Below are 18,075 nucleotides of genomic sequence, written 5' to 3'. Positions count from 1 at the left end.
ATTGGGTCCAACTTCTTTGGGACTCTCTCTGAGCTTCCTGGACTTCCTGGAAGTCTATTTCCTTTGCCAGAATGGGGACATTCTCCTTTATTATTTGTTCAAGAGCCACCCCAGAGCCACCCCAGAGCCACAGTCTGAGTCTGACCCAGATTATTTCCCTGACCTTGGCTGGTCAGAGCCTCTAGTAGGCATGTGGTTGAGGTCTTGTAGCTCAGAGGTTCTGTCTGCCAGAAATTGAGAGGGTGTTCTATCGGCTCTCCTAGGATGGGGAAGCACCAGTTAGTTTCCTGAGAAGGTGAGGGGAATGGCTCCACCCCACACACAGGGGTACCTCCCCCTAATGGGAGATCCAGGGGTCCCATCCTTCCCATTTTACCAGAAGCCCTTTCAGAAACTGCCTTTTTAGTGACTAAGACTGACAGCAGGCTGGCAGGTAGAAGCAGGCAGAGGCAGATCTTGCGGTGCCTTGGGACATTTGCTGATGGGCTCCTGTGCCCTGTTCTGCTAAAAGATGGCCTTGGAGCACAGCTTGGCCCCTCCAGTGCACAGCCAAGCCTGGCAGAGGCAGCCAAAAGCTGTAGATTGCTTATAGCTTTGAATATGGTTTCTTTCTTTTTTTTTATTGCTTTTTAAATCATTTTTTCTGTCTTTTCATTTTTCCTTTTTGTTTCATGTCTTATGTTTCCCATTCCTTTTTGTACTCTATTTTTCTTCATTTTCCCTTTCTTATATTTTTTCTTTGCTTTTATCTGTTTTTCTTTTCCCATTATTTATATATTTTTCTCTTTCTTCATACCTTTCATATTCTTCTTTATTCTTATTCTTGTGTTCTTTTTCTTTTATTATATTTTCTCTTCCCCCTTTTTACTCCTTTTATTTTGTTGTTATTAGCATTGTATTTGTTTTTGTTTTGTTTTGTCAGCATCTATACAGCAGCTTTCACAACTGATTAATGTTGAGCCTCTCAGCCATCCAGCCTGGGGTTAGATCCTATCCATGAATCAGCCAACAACAATCAAGAACCACGTAACACACACAAGGGTTGCTCTTAGAGCATCCAGCTCAGACGTCAAGGACACTGCACCATTGGGTCCCATGGGTCACCTACTATGTAAGGCCACCCCAAGAAGACTGGGAGTCATAGCAGTTCTATCTAATACATAGAAACAAACACAAAGAGATAGCTAANTCATATTCTTCTTTATTCTTATTCTTGTGTTCTTTTTCTTTTATTATATTTTCTCTTCCCCCTTTTTACTCCTTTTATTTTGTTGTTATTAGCATTGTATTTGTTTTTGTTTTGTTTTGTCAGCATCTATACAGCAGCTTTCACAACTGATTAATGTTGAGCCTCTCAGCCATCCAGCCTGGGGTTAGATCCTATCCATGAATCAGCCAACAACAATCAAGAACCACGTAACACACACAAGGGTTGCTCTTAGAGCATCCAGCTCAGGACGTCAAGGACACTGCACCATTGGGTCCCATGGGTCACCTACTATATAAGGCCACCCCAAGAAGACTGGGAGTCATAGCAGTTCTATCTAATACATAGAAACAAACACAAAGAGATAGCTAAAATGGGGTTACAAAGAAACAACACCCAAATAAAAGAAAGGGAGGAATCTCCAGAAAAAGAGCTAAATATAATGGAGGCAAGCAATTTATCAGACATATACTTCAAAGTAATGAGTATAATTGTAAGGATGCTCCAGGAAGTTAGAACTATGAGGAATTTAATGAGACCCACAAGGAACTTAGCAAAAGAGCTTTATCATGAAAAAGAATATAGGAACCTTGATTAAGAACCAATCTGAGATGAAGAATACAGTATCTGAAATGAAGAATATACCAGAAGGAATTAAAAGTAGGGTGGAGGAAGCAGAAAGTAAATCAGCAATGTGGAAGATAAGGTAGAAAAAAACCCCAATCAGAGCAACAAAAGTAAAAAATCCCTAAAAAGAATGAGGGTAGTGTAAGGGAATTTTTGTGATAACATGAAACATAACAATATCTGCATCACAGGGGTACCAGAAGGAGAAGAAAGTGAGCAAGGGAGAGAAATCCTGTTTCGAGAAATAATGACAGAAAACTTCCCTATCCTGGTAAAGGAAAAACTCACAAGTTCAGGAAGCACAGAGAGTCTTAATCAAGATGAACTCAAAGAGACCAACACCAAGACATATTGTAATGAAAATGGCAAGTTTTAAAGAGAAAGAGAGAATCTTAAAGGCAGAAAGAGAGAAACAGTTAACTACAAAGTAGTTCCCATAAGGCTGTCAGCTGATTTCTCGACAAAAACATTTCAAGCCAGGAGGAATTGTCAAGAAATATTCAAAGTAATTGAAAAAAGGACCATACTCTATCCAGCATGGCTGTGATTTAAAATCGAAGGTGAAATAAAGAGCTTCTCAGACAACAACAGCAACGAAAACACTAAAGGAGCTCATTACCACCAAGCCAGCATTGTAAGAAATGTTAAAGGGACTGCTTTAAGAAGAAGAAATAGAGGTAAGAATATAGGTATAAAGAAAAAATGATACTAAATAAGGACATATCAGTAATAGCCTTAAATATAAACAGATTAAATGCTCCCATCAAATGACATAGAGTAGATGAATGGATAAAAAAACATGACCCTTATATATGCTGTCTACAAGTGACCCACCTCACTTGTAGATACACACAGGCTGAAAGTGAAGGTATAGAAAAATAATCTATGCAAATGGAAATGAAAAAAGCTGGGGTAGCAATACTTATATCTAAAGCATAGACTTCAAAACAAAGGCCATAACAAAAAACAAAGAGAGTCACTACATAATCCTGAAGGGATTGATCCAACAAGCAGAAATAACCCTTGTGAATGTATATGTACCAATATAGGAGCACCTAAATATATACATAAAAAAAAAACCCTCTTGATGGACTTTAAGGGTGAGATTGACAGCATTGTAGTCATAGTCGGGGTCTTTAACATCCTACTGGCATTACTGGAAAGGTCTTCCAGACCAAAAAAAAAAAATCAACAACAAAACAGTGATCTTTAACAACACACTAGAGCTCATGGATTTAATTGATATTTACAAAAAACTTTCATCCCAAAGAATTAGAATATACATTCTTCTCCAGTGCACTTGGAACAGTCTCAAACGTAGAATAGAAGTTAGGACACGTAATAAGTCTTAACATATTCAGGCAAATTGAAATTGTATCAGGAATCTTTTCAGATCACAATGGCTTGAAACTAGAGATTAACTATAATAAAAAAAACCCCTCAAACACATTCAAACAATTGGAGTCTAAATAGCATGTTGTTAAACAATGAATGTAGCTGGACAATTTCCAGTGAGATCAAGGAAAAAATTTTAAAAATACCTACACACAAATGAAAATGAACACACAGCAACCCCAAATCTGTGGGACAGAGCAAAAGCAGTCCTGAGAGGGAAGTTCATAGCAATAGAGGCCTATCTTAAGAAACAAGAAAAATCTCAAATAAATTATCTAACCCTACACCTAAAAGTATCTTGGAAAGGGGGTTGTGGATGATTTTACTTTATGCTTTCTGCTCTTCTGTATCTTTAAAGTTTCAAAAATAACCTATTTCATTTTTTGAAATTAATATATATTTAAAATATATTTATTAAATGTACAGTAATGTGAATGTACGTAATGCCATTGAACTGTATAACTACAAATGGTTAAAATGATAAGTTTTATGTTATATGTATTTTATCAGAATAAAAAGTTACATTTATTAGGAAAAAAAGAACTAGGGAAAAATCAACAGGCAAAAAGCTCAGAATGAGCAGAAGGAAGAGAATAATAAAGGTCAGAACAGAAATAAATGATATAGTATATAAAAAATACTACAAAAGATCAATGAAGTGGAGAGCTGGTGCTTTGAAAAGATAAACAAGATTGTTGAACCTTTAGCCAGACTTATCAAGAAGCAAAGAGGATCCAGATAAATAAAATCAGAAATGAAAGGGGAGTAGTAACAACAGACACTACAGGAATATATGAAAAACTATATGCCAACAAATTGGACAATCTGGGAGAAATGGACAAATTCACAGAAATAAACAATTTACAAAACTAAATCAGAAGAATCAGAATACCTGATTAGACTGATAAAAACTAATGAAATTGAAGTAGTAATTAAAAAAAAAACACCAGCAAACAAAAGTCCTGGATAGAATGACTTCACCAGTGAATTTTACCAAACGTTCAAAGAACTAACACCTATTTTCCTCAAACTTTTTCATAAAATTCAAGAGGTCAGAAGACTTCCAAACTTTTTTATGAGCTTGGAAGCCAACATTATCCTAATTCCAAAACCAGATTAAGACACTACAAAAAAGAAAATTATAGGCCAATATCACCAATGAACATAGATGCTAAAATCCTCAACAAACTATTAGCAAAGCAGATCTGGCAATACATTTAAAAGATCATACACCATTATCAAGTGGGATTTATTCCAGGGAAACAACTTGATACAATATCCACATATCAATAAATGTGGTAAACCACTTAAATAAAATGGAGGATAAAAAACATATGATTATATCAATAGTTGCAAAAAAAGCATTTGATAAAATCCAGCACTCATTTATGATAAAAGTGCTCAGTAAAGTGGAAATAGATGAATCATACCTCAACATAATATAAAAAACCTACAGCCAAATCATACTCAATGGGCAGAAACTAAAAGCATTTTTCTTAAGATCAGGAAGCAGGAATGTCTACTTTCACCACTCTTATTAAACATAGTACTGGAAGTCCTAGCCACAGTGATCAGAAAAAAAGAAGAAATAAATGGCATCCACATTGGAAAAGAAGAAGTAAAACTGTCATTGTATGCAGGTGACATTAAACCCTAAAGACTACACCAAGAAACTACTAGATCTAATAAATGAATTCAATAAAGTAGCAGGATACAAAATTATCATCCAGAAATTGGTGGTATTTTTATATACCAATAATGAATTCTCAGAAAGAGAAACTAAGAAAACAATCTCTTTTACTATTGCAGCAATAAAATAAGGTACCTAGGAATAAACTTAACCAAGGAGGTGAAAGACCTGTACTTGGAAAACAATAGAACATCGAAGAAAGAAACAGGAAGATACAAACAAATGGAAGCTACTGTGTTCCTGGATTGGAAGAATTAACATCATTAAAATGTCCGTACTACCCAAAGCAATGTATAGATTCAATACAATTCCTATTAAAATACCAATGCCATATTTCATAGATCTAGAATAAATATCTCAAAATTTTTATTGAACAAAAAAGACCCCAAATACTCTCAGCAGTCTTAAGAAAGAACAAAGTTGGATAGATCATAATACTAGATATCAAACTTTAATACAGAGCCATTGTAATAAAAAAAGTATAACTCGCACAAAAACAGATTTATAGATTAATGGAACAGAACAGGGAATCCAGAAATAAAACCATGCCTTTATGGTCAATTAAAATTTGAAAAAGGCAGCAAGAGCATAAGATGGAGTAAAAACAGTCTCTTAAATATATGGTGTTGGGAAAATTGGACAATTACATGCAAACAAATACAACCAGACCACCAACTTACACCATACACAAGAATTAACTCAAAATGGATAAAATACTTAAGTTACAAAACCATAAATGCCCTAGAAGAAAACAAGCAGTAAAATCTCAGACATCTCTTGGAGCAATATTTTTGTTGATATGTCTCCTAGGGCAAGCAAAACAGAGGAAAAACAAACAGGATTACATCAAACTAAAAAGCTGCTACTCTGCAGAAGAAGCTTCTGCACAACAAAATGAAAAAGAAACCCACCGCATGGAAGAACGTATTCACCAATGATACATCTGATAAGTGGTTAATCTCCAAAATATATAAATAACATATAGAGCTCAGTACTAAAATGTTCAATGTCACTAATCATCAGAGAGATGCAAATTAAAATAACCATGAGGTATCACCTCACTTTTGCCGGAATGGCTACTAGTAATAAATCAACAAGTAGCGAGTGCTGACAAGGGTATGGAGAAAAGTGAATCCTAAGCGCACTGCTGGTGGGAATGCAGACTGGTGCAGCCACTGTGGGAAGCAGTGTGGAGTTTCCTCAAAAAATTAAAAATCAAACTAGCTTTTGAATCAGCGATCCCACCTCTAATATATAGCCTAAGAGTCTCAAAGCAACAATTAGAAAAAATCTACATAACCCTATGTTCATAGCAAGGTTACTTGCAATAACTAAAATCTGGGAACACCATAAGAGCCCATCAGTAGAGGAGTGGATAAAAAAAGCTGTGGTACATTTGCACAATGGAGTACTATATATCTATAAAAAAGAAGGAATTCTTACCCTTTGCAACAGCACGAATGAACCTAGAGATTATTATGCTACGCCAAATAGGCCAGTCAGATAAAGACAATACCATATGACACAGGTGGCAAACTCAAGGCCCATGGGCCGAATCCGGCCTCCACCTTGTTTTGTCCAGCCCGGCACCTTGTTTCTTCCCAGCAACAGCACTGATCTCTCACTTAACTGTTAAGGGGTAGTTACATTTATACAGTCCTAACATTCCATTCGCCCTTTGAAGGCAACCATGAGGCTGATGTGGCCCCAAGTGAAAATGAGTTCGACACCCTGCCATATGACCTCACTAATATGTGGAATCTAATGAACAAATAAAACTAACAAACAAAACAAAACCAGAGGCATGGCAAATATCAGAGGAGAGGAGGTGGGGGGACTGGATAAAAGAAGGTAAAGGGATTAGGTAAAGAACATAAATGCATAGCCCATGGACATAGACAACAGTGTGTTAAAGGCTGGGGGAAAGGGTCACAGGGCCTGGGTGGAGGTGGGCAAAGGGAGGAAAATGGGGGACATCTGTCATGGTGTCAACAATATAAAATTTAAAAATAAATAAAATTAATGACTTATATTATCAAAGGGGGAAAAAGCTTTGGGAGGCCTGGTTTCACTTCCTTTCTGGGCACCTGATATAGTGCTGTATCCATATAAACTGCCTGTCTGTAACATCTCCAGTGACTGGTTATGCAAAGGCAAGAGCGGATCCTGGCAGCCATGCCATCTGATTTGGTTGGGTTGGTAGTGCAGGTAGAGGGCTGTGTCTCATGGCTTTAACGGTGTGGAGACCACTCAGTTCTCTTTAAAAAGTTCTTATGGCTTTAGGGAGCCTGCTTTTTTGTAAAACCAGCGCTGAGGATGTGGTTTACAAATCGTACCAATGTAAATGGTAGAGCTGCATTAAGAAAATACTATCTTGGTAGTATTAAATTTCTTGTGGGAAAGAAATGTAAAAGCTCCCGAATCTGGAGGAAGGTGTATCGAAGGGTGTTGTTTCTTTGCTTTCACTGACTGCTGTGTAGTATGAAAGTTCATTTTAAAACGTATTTTTCGTGGAGGTGAGCTTGGTAGCAACTCTCGAGCTTCTGTGGGATGCATTAAACTTTATTGGAAAGATTCCCAGGTACGCTGTGTTTATCTATTTTGTAGGTTGTTCTACTCGACTGTGCACAAAATTCTACAGAACCTGCTCAGTCGAGTCTGTACGATGCCAGAGACGAAGAGGTGGCTCGCTGTGGGGCGCTGGCGCTGTGGAGCTGCAGTAAGAGTCATGCGAATAAAGAAGCCATACGTAAGGCTGGGGGCATTCCGCTGTTGGCTCGGTTGCTGAAGACATCTCATGGAAACATGCTGATTCCGGTGGTGGGGACATTGCAAGAATGTGCATCAGAGGTACCCAGGCCATTTACCTTGAATTTCTTTAGCTGAAAAACAATTTGTAAGGTTATCATGACTGCTAGGGATTTTTTCCCCCAAGAAGTCAGCATTCTATTAAAAAGAGAAGATCACACTAGTAGAACATTAATTAAATTGGTGCTTGTGTGATTTATTTTTGAAAACATTGACTAAATTCTTATATTGATGTTAACCTCAGACTTTAATGTATTTACTAAGAAACTTTATTCAGTGAAATTATTGAGAAATGTAAGTGGATACGTATATGCATGCATTATATATATGCATAAATATTGACGTTCACATTCCTAGGAAAACTACCGAGCTGCAATCAAAGCAGAAAGAATAATTGAAAATCTAGTCAAGAACCTAAGCAGTGAGAATGAGCAACTGCAGGAACACTGTGCCATGGCCATCTACCAGGTAAAGTGGACCCTCTGCACAGTCTGGGTCTTCTTCTACATGTGGGTTAAGGTGATGTTTCTAAACACAAGATCTCAGTTTTGGGGGATGACACTCAGAAATCTGCATTTTGTACAAGAATCCCAGGGATCTTCATGCACAAGAGGTCTGAGACGCACTGTCCTGTGCTAATGACAGATGCCTGTATATGTCAGACAGAAACCTTCCATCCAACATGTCTGACTATTTATAGTTCTATAAGACATGTGTGTATCTTTGTCTGCTAAAATGATTTATTTAGTGTAAAGTAGTCAAATATGTACCTGGCGCCTCTATATTGGTTTTGATATATCCTATCCAAATATAGTGGTCTTAGGGAAATGCATCTCTGACCAAGACAAGATGGATGAATGAGTGCATATGTGTGTACTCCTGTTTTATCTCTATATTTATCTATTTTAATCTTCATTCATTTTTTGTGGGTTATGAATTTCATAGTATATCAGGTCCTCAACAGTTTCATTCAACATTAATTTCATTATAATGTTGATGAAATGCTGTAGTAACTTAATTCTTGCTTGTATTAATTAGCCTCAATTCATTTCATCATGGCTTTTTGCTTAAAGTCACAGAACCTGTCAGTGCTGTTGAGTGAGGGGCTTCCTGTTACCAAGAAACAGATTACAGTGGTAAATGGGAAGAAAAGATGGCTGCTAGAAGGTGACCATGCCAGTTTCTGCCTACTCAGAATAAATTTCCTATATGAATGCATTTTAGAATGTGCTAAGTGAGTGTGTACCCAAAAGATAGAGTCAGAAAGGGGGTTCATGTCAATAAAATATTGCAATAGTTTTCTAGGGGTGCTATAACAAAGTACCCACACACTGCATGACTTAAGCAACAGATAAGCATTTTCTTATAGTTCTGGAGGCTAGAAGTCTGAGATCAAGTGTCCACAGAGTTGGTTCCTTCTGAAGTCTCTGTCCTTGGCTTGTAAATGGCTATCTTCATGTTTGCATGTCATTCTCCCCCTGTCTTCACATGATCTTTCCTCAGGGTCCTAATAGCCTCTTCTTACAAGGAAACTTGTCATAATTAATTACAGCCCACCTCAATGACTTCATTTAACCTTGATTACCTCTTTAAAGACCCTATCTTCAAATACTGTCACATTCTGAGGTACAGGGGTTAGGACTCCAACTTATAAGTTTTGAGAGCATGCAGCCAGCTCATAACCAGGATATATAACCTTGACTTTATGTGTGCCTCATATGAGTAACCATGAAGGGTCAGTTATAAATAGAGATTCATTTTTGAAAGTTGCAACTGAACCAGAACAGAAAGTCACAAATAGAAGTTAAGTATGGCGGGTGCACCATGGTGCGTTATGATGAGGATTTCTTCTAGTGGCACTCATTGATGATGCGTCCCATGTATCTTTCTGTATCATGTGGCCTCAAAGACCAAGTGTATGCTGAAGATAATAGCAAACCTTACTAAATTAATCATCTTTTGGTTCTGTTATCTGGGGAGGACGATCAAGTGGGAACATCTATGCAGTACACATTTATTTCAAAGGATGACATAAACATGGATGAACATGTTTGAATAAAATGTCAGTTTCTATGAATAGAACCCACTGCTCTTGGCATAGAAATTTTATTGGGGGTATTCCTCAACTCTTAGATTTTGTGAGTCATTGAAGATCTGACTGAATCCCTGTCACTGTTCTATGTTCTCTAATATGCTTTTCAAGACTCTGGGTTGCATCACTGTAGAAACCTTCCATCCGTGTATGTGGCATCCTGGGTTTCATACCAACCTCTGCCTCTGTCTTGGTGGAAGCCAAGACTACCTCAGGGCTCGCTTGGGAGAATTGCCAATGTACTTTATGTAGAAACTGCTAAACATCACCAAAACCATGTAAGGGAAGATAGATACTGTCTGTAAAGAAGAAATACTCAATATATTTTACTTGGAGGTACCCTAAAAAAATTGGACTCTCTGAAAACAATTTTTATAGCTACTAGAATGGCAGCCTCTTTAATAATCACTGAAACCTTGATATGCCTTGCTAACTAATACCCTCTAACTTGACTTTTTGTGTAGTGTGCTGAAGATAAGGAAACCCGTGACCTGGTTAGGCTGCATGGAGGACTTAAACCCCTGGCCAGTTTGCTCAATAACACTGACAATAAAGAACGTTTGGCCGCTGTCACAGGGGCAATATGGAAATGTTCCATCAGCAAAGAGAATGTAACCAAGTAAGAGAAAGCATTCTATATTCTGTGATAAAAATAAGGCCACCAAAACATAGTCTTGTAATTTAATATTATTTTAAGAAAGAGTACATTTGTAGATGCACATTTTGGACTAAGTTGGCAAAATTAAGGAATTCTTAGAAATTAAAGACCCCTACTTCCTATCACACCAGCAGGCAATGGTTTTCTGTGCCTTGGTCGGGCTCAGGGGCTTGCTGACATAATCTTATGTGCAAATGGGCTCATGTTTGGCACATGAGCAGCCACTTAAATGAGAAGTATTTCTCATATTTCCAGCAGAGACATATTGAGGTGAGGAGATGAATTTCCCACTGAATCTTTAAAGGTGTAAGTAGTTCCATTCTTCTACCTTTTATGTAGATAAAAAAGGTGTGACAGCTAAATGACAACTAACCAGTTAATCTTAAAGAATGGTCATTTTGAAATCAAAATTTCAAAGTGATATTTTCTTGAATTTCAAAATATTTGTAAACTTTATGACCATTTGACTTAATTTAATGTTCACATTCATCTCTTCATTTAGAGTTCTCACTCTGTAAAGGATGTTCTGAGGCAACTCTTCTTGTTTCATTGTGATTATCTTAAAAACAACCACATATCCAATTTAACACAAAATAGATTTATTTTGTTTTGTTTATAAACAGTCTCTAAAATGGGTAAACTGTGGAATTGTTGCCGCTCAAATTTGGAAGAAGCTGGAGTTGTTTTAGAGGCTGTACAGCATGGTGGTTAAGGGCAGAGGTGGCTGGGTGTGGATGCCGGCTTCACTATCTACCAAGCTTCAGATTAACTTTTTGAAAATAAAGGTTATAATAGTATGCACATTGAAGTGTTTTTTTTAAAGGATGGAATGAGCATCTATTTGGTGTTTAGTAATTTTTAACTATTAATATTATTACTATTAATTATCATCAGCTAACTTTATACCAAAAATAATACTGTTTTCCTTTTTCCTTCCCTCCTCTCTTCTTTTTCTTGTCATAAACTTAGGTTTCGGGAATACAAAGCCATTGAAACACTCGTGGGACTTTTAACTGACCAGCCCGAAGAAGTTCTTGTGAATGTGGTTGGCGCACTGGGAGAATGTTGTCAAGAATATGAAAACCGACTCATTGTCCGGAAATGTGGTGGCATTCAACCCCTTGTGAACCTCCTCGTTGGAATAAACCAAGCTCTTCTTGTCAATGTCACAAAAGCAATTGCTGCTTGTGCAGTAGAACCTGAAAATATGATGTAAGTCACCCTACAGAGTGAATGATTTGGGGAGTATTAGGGGAAACAGGTAGTCATGGAATAGTGTCATCATTTAAAATTGGTTTGCATGAATGATGAAAAAGTGAAATGTGTTTACATATAAGTAACCACAAGGTTACCAAATCATGACCTACAAAGCCAGATTGTTCCCTTGGATGAGCTAGAAGCCTGAAGCTGGGCATATTGGGAGGACTTCAAATACCTAGTAATCAATTTTCCATGCAGAAACCTTAACAAAAATTTTCTTTGTATCCCAGGGAAGAATTATCTGCCTCACTGAGATTTTAGGTAGTTCTAGGTAACATTCCCATTGTATACTTCTTGTTTCTCAATTCAAGTCAGAAAATGTATTATGAGCACCTAATAAGAGCTGTGAAGAGATGAAGGGGAAAAAAACAAAGGATATTAAGCTCTGATCTTGGTCCTTGAGCAAATTATTGTCTAATTAGGAAGGCTTAAGTGTGATACAATGTAAGAGCAATATCAGGATTATATATCTGGAAAAGGAGGATCCCATGTGGGTCAAAGTTCTTGTATTAGGATTCTTCAGAGAATCAGAAACAACAGGTTGTGGGGGTATGGGGGTGTGGGGAGGGGAGAAAAAGTGAGAGAGATTGATTGATTGATAGACTTTAGAAATTGGCTTATACAATTGTTGAGGCTTGGCAAGTCCAAATTCTGATGGAGTAGGCTAGCAGATTGGAGACTCAGGAAAGAGTTGTAATTTGAGTTGAAAGGCAGTCTCCTGACAGAACTCCTTGCTCAAGGTGGTTAGTTTTATTTTATTAAAGTCTTCAATTACTAAGGCCCACTCCACTGATTAGGATGATAATCTGCTTTACTCAAAGCCACCAATTTAATGTTAATCTTACTCCAAAAAAAACCGCCTTCATAAAAATAAGCAAAATACTATTCAGCCAAATATCCGGGCATCCCTTACCCCAGTCAAGTTGACACATAAAAATGAGCTATAATAAATTCACCCCATTCTCAGCCCAGCATTCGTACATGCATCTCAAACCATACTTAATCTCCACATAAATACAATAATGAGGTCATACTTCTGGCTAATTATCTTGTGTACTTCTGTCTACTTACACATTTTTGGTCACAGAAGCACCCTATTTCCCATTACCAAGTCTATTAGTGTTCCAGGGCTGCCATAACAAAATACCATAGACTGGGTACTTAATAACAGTCATGTACTTTCTCACAGTTCTGGAGGCCATAAATCCAAGATCAAGGTGCTGGCAGGGTTGGTTTTTCCTAAGGCCTCTTTCCTTAGCTTGCACATGACCACCTTCTTGCTGCCTCTTTGTGGGGGACCTTTGTCCAACAGAGCACCCTTCCCCTTGGTTCTTGTGGATGAGAATAAGTCTACCAAGACATGATCTACTTGGGAAGGAAAGGTAGCCAGTCTCTCAAAGGAAAAGGCTCATGAGCCTGTTCCTCAATGGGCTTTTATTGTGTTCAATTTGCACAGAAATACAGGGTGTATATGTAAAGCTTGTCAAGTATTGTCAGATGGTAATGTTCAAACAATAGATAGCATTCAAAGAACTATGAGGGCTTATTTTGAGTCAGGGTCAGTTAGGTAAAGCACCATAAAATTTTGGGAAACAAACTCATTTCACGCTTAGAGCCTTATCATTTAAATTGAGGGTGTTAGCAAAGCAGGTTTCACAGGATTTTATGCATTCTTTCTTAGGCCTGATTATCCCAGGGAATTGACCATTCCTGCCTAGAGCTACACTGCCTTCTGGCATTGTTTCCCAGGCTTAAGTCAGGCAGGGGAAGTAAGGTGACGAAGAGATTAGGAGACTTGTTGCAGACACAATGAGGACTCAGGCTATGTCGAAGCTGAGGGGCAAAGGTCCATCGCCCCCTTTTTCTGTAGCCTCCTAAGTCCTTCCCTGATGACCCATTTTGACTATGCCTTTCTTAGGTTGTTCCTCCTAAGAAAGGAATCTTACCTGTCATTGGCTAACCAGTCATCTGCCCAGGGCCAAGCAGGATGAAGTAAAAGGGTGCAGAGGCAGTGCCCCTGCCAGGAAGTTAAGCTTTGTCTCCTTAGTGGCGTATGGTACCAAGGTCTCCTTACTCAGCCTTAGCCATGGCAGGTTATAGCTTCTGAAACCAAGCGGGGTGGTTCCCAACATCTCCTCACATGGTAGTTCCTTTGCGCCCTTGTGCCACTGGCATCTCTCTGTGTGTCCTCATCTCTTTTTGTAAGGACAGCAGTTAGATTGGATTAGGACCTACCCTAAGGGTTCCATTTGAACTTAATCACTTCTTTAAAGACCCTATTTCCAAATTTAGTCATATTCTGAGGTACTCAACATAAGAACATGTGGGAGCCAAATTCAGTCAATAAGAATTGTAATAATGAGTTCTCTGGATGAAGTGGATGAAGTATATCATTAAAGAACAAAATCTATTTGAATGTGTGGAAGAATGGGGGAGCATGACTGAAGGACAGATGTATAGAGACCCGAAGAGTAAGGGAGCACGCAAAGATGGAAAGACTGATCTGAGGAAGATAGAAGTAGGAGGCAGAGTCAACAAATGTGATGAGGTCAGACAAAGGAGAGACTTTGATGGCTGATTTTATCTTCCTGAAATCTTAATATCACACTTTCCTGAAGCTGTGTAGACATTTAGCCTAATGGTGTTATGGAGCAAGAGGTCAGTCCCCATGACTACCTTACTAATACTGGATAAAGATGAAACCTGGTAGGGGAGTTTCCATTGTCTCAATACTCTGGCCCTGCCCCATTTTGAGTTCTATGACTCCTCTGACTCTGAAATGAGGTAAAAGGCTGAGTCATTCAGACAATACTAATCAGTGGAAGTTTTCAAGTTATTAAGAAAATAATTTAAACTTATGATTTGTATTAAATAAGTATTAGACTTTAGGACAGGGTAATATAGAGCCTATATATTTTAATATATTTCTATTTTGAGTTATTTATTGAGGAGATTATATATATGTAATTCATATTTCTGCACAGTATTGAAATTTAGTTTTCTAAACTGTAGATTTGATAACATTTCCTTGGCCCAAAGAACCTTCAGTGACTTCTCAGTGCTTAAAAAAACAAACAAACAACAATAAAAAAAAAAACCCTCTAAGTTCCTTAGCCTGGTATTCAAAGCATTTGTCTTCTGACCCCATTCTACCTCTCAAGCTTCATCTTTTCCCTGTAAGTGTTATCTTGAGTTATAATGTTATTTTGTGTATTATTCATTGAGCAGATATGTATCAAGCATCTGAAAACAGTGTGATTGAAAGAGAGCAGCTGGGTAAGGAGGTGGTTACTTTAGCTGGAGTGGAAAGAGGCAAGTGGAAGAGAGGAAAGGGGTCTCTGGGAGGCTAATATCTGAACTGAGACCTGAAAGACGAGAAGGCACCTGAGGGAAGAAAACACGAGACAAAGAGTAGCAAACACAAAAGCTCTGAAATGGGATTAAGCTTCACTTGAGAAGATACCTTGAAGTACTTTGATGGCTTTCATATGGATTTTATCCTTGTCTGGTTTGTTAGTAGTAGTGTTTGCGTCACAAATCATCTTTTTATGGTGTCTACTAATTTTGTAATAAATGTGACAAATTTTATTTACTAGATTACAGCTTATTCTTGCAAAGCTCCTGCTGCTATTCTATATCTTAGTTTTAATGATTCCCACGTAAGTCATTTCTAGGTTATCCAGTTGACACATAACAATTCATCATTACACTTATTTTTACAATGGGCCTCCAAACTCTTTTTTTTAAGTGTTTATTTATTTATTTTTTCCCCAAGATTTTATTTATTTATTTATATTTAGAGGGGAAGGAGAGAGGGAGAGAAACATCACAGTATGGTTGCCTTTCGTGCGTCCCCTGCTGGTAGTTGGCCTGCAAGGAACCAGCCTGCAACCCAGGCATGTGCCCTGACTGGGAATCAAACTGCAATCCTCTGGTTCGCAGGCCCACGCTCAATCCACTGAGCTACACCAGCCAGGGCCAAACTCTTTTTAAAATAACTATATTAAGTAAATTGTTATATTTATTGATTCCATTTAAGAAAAGGCCAGAGGAAAGCAGCTACACACATTTTTTATTTTGACTCTTACATAATGTAGGTTTTAAAGCAACAAAATGTAAGGAAAGAAAAAGAATGACTTAGTGATAAACAATAGGCCTTAAGGACCTTTTGATTGAATTGAGGAAACAAATAATTTTAAGATAGAGTAAATGATAAGATGGCAGTAAATAAGTAGTTTTTGGTAAATATGCAGAACTATTTTTTTGACTTTTATGAGAGGCTTGACTTCTGGGTAATGACATGCAAACTCCAATAAAGAGCAAAAAGTAGAAAAAAAATCATATTACCCCAAACAAGGAAATGCCACAACTCTAAATCTTAAATGTGAACACACCTGCAAAATCCTGTGAATTATTGGCCTGTGCATAATGTGCTGTCAGCTAGCCCATGCCTCTCCAGACGGCAAGCTTTTCCTCCAAAATAAGTGTTGTGGTCACAAGATACACAGCAGACATTTGTTTCATAGAGAGCAGAGACTAGAGGAGTGAATGGGCCTTGGGAGAAATGAGGAGTTTCCCACTACAGACCTAGTTTTGCCTTATAAAACATCAGGAGAAGTGGAGCCTAAGGAAAAGTCATATGGACATGTCATTTTTATATTGCCTACAACAGTCTTCTAGGCCAAGGAGACTGCCAGAGCCACTGAGGAAAGAATAGGATACTAGAGACCATGATTGCCAGATGACAACACAGTAAAATTATAAATTCATAGAGTTTGTAGTAAGCCAGATCCACTATTTGAATGCTCAAAACTTAATGAAGATGTGTTTCTAGGACAAAAAGAATTACAGATTTTTGTGGGATTATGTTTGAAGCAATTTCATCTCAAAGAGAAACAGGTAAATTCAGACAAATAATTTTGCCACAATTGCAGGGCCATTAATAAAACAGCTAAAAGAAATTATGTAAGATTTTGCAAAAAGACTTGACAATAAAATCTAAATAGTAGTAAAAATCAAGTTATCAGAGTCCAGGAGAGAAATAGAAAAATCATCAAATTAAAAGCCTGGATAGAACCAAGAGAAATAAATAGATGGTATTTATTAAATATAAATGAAATTAAAAAGAAAAATATGTTAGAATTATAATAGAGAAATTGATAAATATTGAACCTAATGAGATCTAGCATAAAAAATAATCTGTGTTCCTTGAGAAGAGGTTGGAGCCAATAGAATGTGATCTTAATTAAAGGATATAACAGAAGAAAACTTTCTGTGAATCTGTAGATCAAAAGACCCTAGTAATATTGATACAAAATGGCCAGCAGTTACACATCTTAGTAAAAGTTGCATGCACTTCAAAAATGGAGAAAATAGAGGAGAAATTTAGTATATGTAGGCAAAAGAAGTGGCCTCTGAGGATAGGTTATTTTCACAGCTTCTTTTAATGTTGAAAGACATTTGGTGAGTGATGAAATCCCTCAGATTAACATCCTGAGGGAGAGAAAATATTGCCCAAGAATTTTACATTTAGCCAAGTCTGTCTTCAAATAAATAAGTAATAATATACTCTCTATTGTATAAGAAATTAATGAATATAGTACTCACCAGCTCTTGAAAAACTGCTTGATTAAGAATTTAGAGTACTTCAAAAATAGCAAAACTGCGGCTAAAACCTACAAGTGGAGACCATTGCATTTGTTCAAATATTAAGCTAAGACATAACAATAGAGGAATTATCATTAGGGGGATCATCCTCATTTTATAGATATTGATCATTATAATGTAATAATACAACTGACAAAAGTAAAAACAAAGTCAGTGCAGGGTGGATAAGTGGAAATTTTATCATCTTCTGCATAAATCAATAGATACTGTATGCAGCATTATTTTTACCTATCATCCATTCATTTCTCTCTTATCTAATCTTTCCTCTATCTAGCTATAGGCATAAAGTGGTATCCAGAATAATTAACAGTAACTGTTAATGATTATTATTTCTGGATGGTAGGATTTGGGATCATTTTAATTTTTTCTTTGTATTTTTCTATACAGTCTGTATTATGAAGATATATCATCTTTTCAAAATCAGAGTCCTTGTTTAATACTTTGCCCAACTTTATTTTATTTTGTACACAGTATAATGGTTAAGAGTATGACTCTGGAATCATTGTCAGGAAGACCAGTCTCATTACTTACCAACTATATTTCCTTCAACAAATTATTAAACTACTTGGTTCCTTGGTTAAACATTTAAAATGGGAATAGTAATGGCATCTATTCCATGGAGTTGTTGTCATGATTAAGTGAGTATGTAAGATGCTTGGTACATAATAAGT

The 18,075-nt window shown here is 37.1% G+C and overlaps 1 protein-coding gene across 2 annotated transcripts in view; it reads left to right on the top strand.

The window, feature by feature from the left end:
- Window positions 1–18,075, top strand: part of ODAD2 (outer dynein arm docking complex subunit 2) — a 177,998-nt gene that overhangs the window by 64,701 nt on the left and 95,222 nt on the right. For both annotated transcript variants that reach the window (XM_037037218.1, XM_037037217.1), the window contains exons 13-16: window positions 7,527–7,769; window positions 8,085–8,195; window positions 10,284–10,438; window positions 11,447–11,689. In XM_037037218.1, coding sequence (XP_036893113.1) covers window positions 7,527–7,769; window positions 8,085–8,195; window positions 10,284–10,438; window positions 11,447–11,689 — 752 coding nt within the window. The remainder of the gene's footprint in view (window positions 1–7,526; window positions 7,770–8,084; window positions 8,196–10,283; window positions 10,439–11,446; window positions 11,690–18,075) is intronic.

Source organism: Sturnira hondurensis, unplaced genomic scaffold, assembly GCF_014824575.4.
Source record: "Sturnira hondurensis isolate 20B ecotype Veracruz unplaced genomic scaffold, ASM1482457v3 Scaffold0022910, whole genome shotgun sequence".
Lineage (NCBI taxonomy): Eukaryota > Metazoa > Chordata > Mammalia > Chiroptera > Phyllostomidae > Sturnira > Sturnira hondurensis.
Note: the sequence above shows the minus strand (reverse complement) of the source record. Positions and strands in the feature narration are given on the sequence as shown.